The 3,416-nt window shown below is 60.0% G+C and overlaps 1 protein-coding gene across 1 annotated transcript in view; it reads right to left on the reverse strand.

Moving 5' to 3' along the window:
- Nucleotides 1–3,416, reverse strand: part of TNPO3 (transportin 3) — a gene marked incomplete at both ends in the record, with an annotated part of 28,741 nt that overhangs the window by 17,436 nt on the left and 7,889 nt on the right. Inside the window, 3 exons of the mRNA XM_010003701.1 lie at nt 344–451; nt 1,047–1,193; nt 2,888–3,026. Of these exons, the coding sequence (XP_010002003.1) occupies nt 344–451; nt 1,047–1,193; nt 2,888–3,026 (394 nt within the window). The remainder of the gene's footprint in view (nt 1–343; nt 452–1,046; nt 1,194–2,887; nt 3,027–3,416) is intronic.

Below are 3,416 nucleotides of genomic sequence, written 5' to 3' on the forward strand. Positions count from 1 at the left end.
AGTCTGAGACCTCCTGCCTCTCCCACCACCTCCTGCCTCTCCCACCACCTCCTGCCTCTCCCACCACCTCCTGCCTCTCCCACCACCCCCTGAATCTCCCACCACCCCCTGAATCTCCCACCACCTCCTGCCTCTCCCACCACCTCCTGCCTCTCCCACCACCTCCTGCCTCTCCCACCACCTCCCAATCCTCCACCCACCTCCTTCAAGACATAGTTTCTTCCCTGTGCCTGAGGAGATGACATGTGGGACCTCCCCACCCATCCCAAAGTCCCCCAGGGCTCGGCCACCTCCTGCACAGCAACGGCTGCCAAGGTGCTCCCTGATGTTCCTGCAAACCCACCTGAGCAAAACACTCCACTGAGCCCACCAGGAAGATCAGGTCTTTCACCAGGTCTGAGACCCTCATCCGGAACTCCCCAAAGTCATCTGTCTCCTCTGGGACACCCTCCTGAGGGAGGGGAGGGAGGAAAAGGGGTGAGAGGAGGGAGGAAAAGGGCTCAGAGCAACCCAGGCTCCTGTTCTCCCTAGAGGACAATCCCAGTTTTGGGAAGGGATCCATCAGCTCTGCCCTCCCCAGACCCTGCAGGGGGGTTGGGCAGAGGGAAAAACCACCAGGCTGCAGAACCAGCCAGCACAGACCCCCCGGGGGGGCAGGGCAGCCCCAGAACCAGCTGGGGGGTGTGGGGGGTGATCACAGAGCCTTGCTGGGCTGGTTGAACCTCGTGCAATTGGTCTCAGCCCATGGATCCTCAGCCCCTCAACCCCTGGCTCCAGCCTGGCCAGGTCCCTCAGCCCATGGATCCAGCCTGGCCAGGTCCCTCAGCCCATGGCTCCAGCCTGGATCCAGCCTGGCCAGGTCCCTTCTCTCCCCCAGCCTGGAGCACTGGGCAGGTTGGTGTGACCCAAGCATAGGACCTGACACTTGGTCTGGTTGAACCCGATACAACCCACCCCCCCTCCTATCACCCACCCTCCTCCTCCATCTGCCAATCCCCCCACCCCAGCTGCTCCCCAGGGGACAGCAGAGACCCCCCCAGGCTCACGTGGTCGGGGTCGAGCTGGCAGTGCCTGGCCAGGGCATGGAGCAGACGTTGGATGTAGGCCTTGAAGATGCTGTGGATCACCGCGTCGTCCGTCTTGTAGAGATGCTCCCCCAGCCTGTACCAGAAGTTGAATGAAATCTCCACCACCTGTTTGGGAAGAGAGAGAGGCAGAAGGTTGTTGGCAACACGATGGGGTTTCTTCTCTCTCTTCTGCTGGTGGCTCCTGGTAAGAGAGATCTTCTGACTGCTCCTGCCTGGAATGGTCTGAGGGTCCCGGTGGGTGCAGAGAGGTTTGGGTGAAGGATGTGAGGGGGCATCAAGGCCAGAGAGGAGCAAACATCTCCCCCAGAGCAGCTCAGCTGGAAGGGGACACTGCTCCAGAGCCTCTGGCCAAGTGTGGTTGTTGCTGGGAACAACCAAACCAGTGCTGGGTTGTTGTTTTTTTGGGGGGAAGCAGCTATGGAGCTGCTGGCACAGGACGAGGTTGTGCCCAAGGGAGAAGGACCTGGAAAAGGGACTGAAGGAGCCACCAAGCCCCAGGGGACCCTGCAGGGACCTGAGGAAGCACAATTCCCAAGGCAAACATTCCCCAAGGGCTGCAGGGCACCAGCCAGCCTGTTGTGCAGGGCTGATGCACTTCCAGGGCTCTGGAAGCTGCTGGAAAACCCAACCCTGGCAGGGAATGGGCTCATTCCAGCCCCACCCCTGTGGCTGCACCTCCCCAGCCCCACTGCCAGGGTTCCCCAGTGAAGGAACCTCTGCTGGGCACATGCAGGCACCAGTCAGCCAGGGATCTGAGCCAGGGATTTGAAACCATTTCCTCCAGGATCAGCTACTGGGATTTAGTTGTGGGAGAAGAAAAAGAGGGGCTGGAAGATACAGGCAGAGACAGCATCTCCAAGCACCATGTTCTGTGTTTGGGGGAGGATGGGGGGGAAGCTTTGATGCAAACCAGCACTGAACTTGGAAGGCCAAGTCCCCAGGAGCTCCACTGTGATCCCAGCAAAGCTCCACTGGAGCTGGACACTGGGAAGGGAATTCCCTGGAGCTTCCAGAGCTGTGCCCAGTCCCACACAGCCAGGGCCTTGGGAATGGGAAGATCAGCCAGGATCCTGCAGCACTACAGCCTGAAAGGGGAACTGATGCCTCCCAACCATGGGGAGGAAGGGGGAAGGAAGGGGCAGGAGGGGAGAAGGAAGGGGGAAGGAGGGGAGAAGGAAGGGGGAAGGAGGGGAGAAGGAAGGGGGAAGGAGGGGAGAAGGAAGGGGGAAGGAGGGGAGAAGGAAGGGGGAAGGAGGGGAGAAGGAAGGGGGAAGGAGGGGAGAAGGAAGGGGGAAGGAGGGGAGAGGGAAGGAGAGTCCAGAGGAGGGCAGTAAGGATGACTCGGGGACTGGAGAAGCTCCATTATAAGGAAAGGCTGGGAGAGCTGGGACTGTTCAGCCTGGAGATGAGAAGGCTAAGGGGAGACCTGATCAGTGCCTGGAAACACCTCCAGGGGGTGTTAGGAGGATGGAGCCAGACCCTCTTCAGCAGTTCCCAGTGACAGGAGAAGGGGGCATTGGGGACAACCTGGAACATGGGAAGTTCCACCTGAAGATGAGGAAAAACTTCTTTCCTGTGAGGGTGGCAGAGCCCTGGGACAGGCTGCCCAGGGGGGTGAGGAGTCCCCTTCTCTGGAGGCTTTGAAGGCCCATCTGGATGTGTCTTCACATCCAGCCCTGGGTGAAGCTGCTCAGGCAGGGGGGCTGGACTGGATGGTCCCTCCCAGCTCCAACGATTCTGTGGTTTCTCCCCAGATCCTGCTCTGGCTGAGATGTGGCAGAGGGGTGAAGCTGACCCACCTCATACTGGGGGTGACCAGCACAGATGAGCAGCAGTTCCAGGGTCCTCAGGTCCCCCAGCCCCTGGCCTGGAGTGCAGACTATTTTATCCAGGAAGGTCTCGCACAGCTCGGTGAACACGCGGCAGTAATTGAGCACCCTGGGGAGAAAAGAACAACAGGGCACCAGTCAAGGGACCAGCTCTCCCAGCACAGGTGGGATCTGGGCCCTGCAGGTCCTGGAGCCTGGTTTCTGACCAAGAAATAGCAACTTCTGCTTTCACTTTCCATCAGAGGTTGGGCAGGACTGAAACAGGGGAACCTGGCTTTGCTCAGAGGGTGAAAGCCCCGGGTTCCCATCCACAAATCTTAGGAAATCACAGGATCACAGGCTGGTTTGGGTTGGAAGGGACCTCAAAGCCCATCCAGTCCCACCCCTGCATGGGCAGGGACACCTCCCACCATTCCAGGCTGCTCCAAGCCCCATCCAACCTGCCCTTCACCACTGCCAGGGATGGGGCAGCCACAGCTTCCCTGGGCAGCAACGTTCA

The sequence above is a fragment of the Chaetura pelagica genome, unplaced genomic scaffold (assembly GCF_000747805.2).
Source record: "Chaetura pelagica isolate M959 unplaced genomic scaffold, ChaPel_1.0 scaffold778, whole genome shotgun sequence".
In the NCBI taxonomy this organism is placed as follows: domain Eukaryota; kingdom Metazoa; phylum Chordata; class Aves; order Apodiformes; family Apodidae; genus Chaetura; species Chaetura pelagica.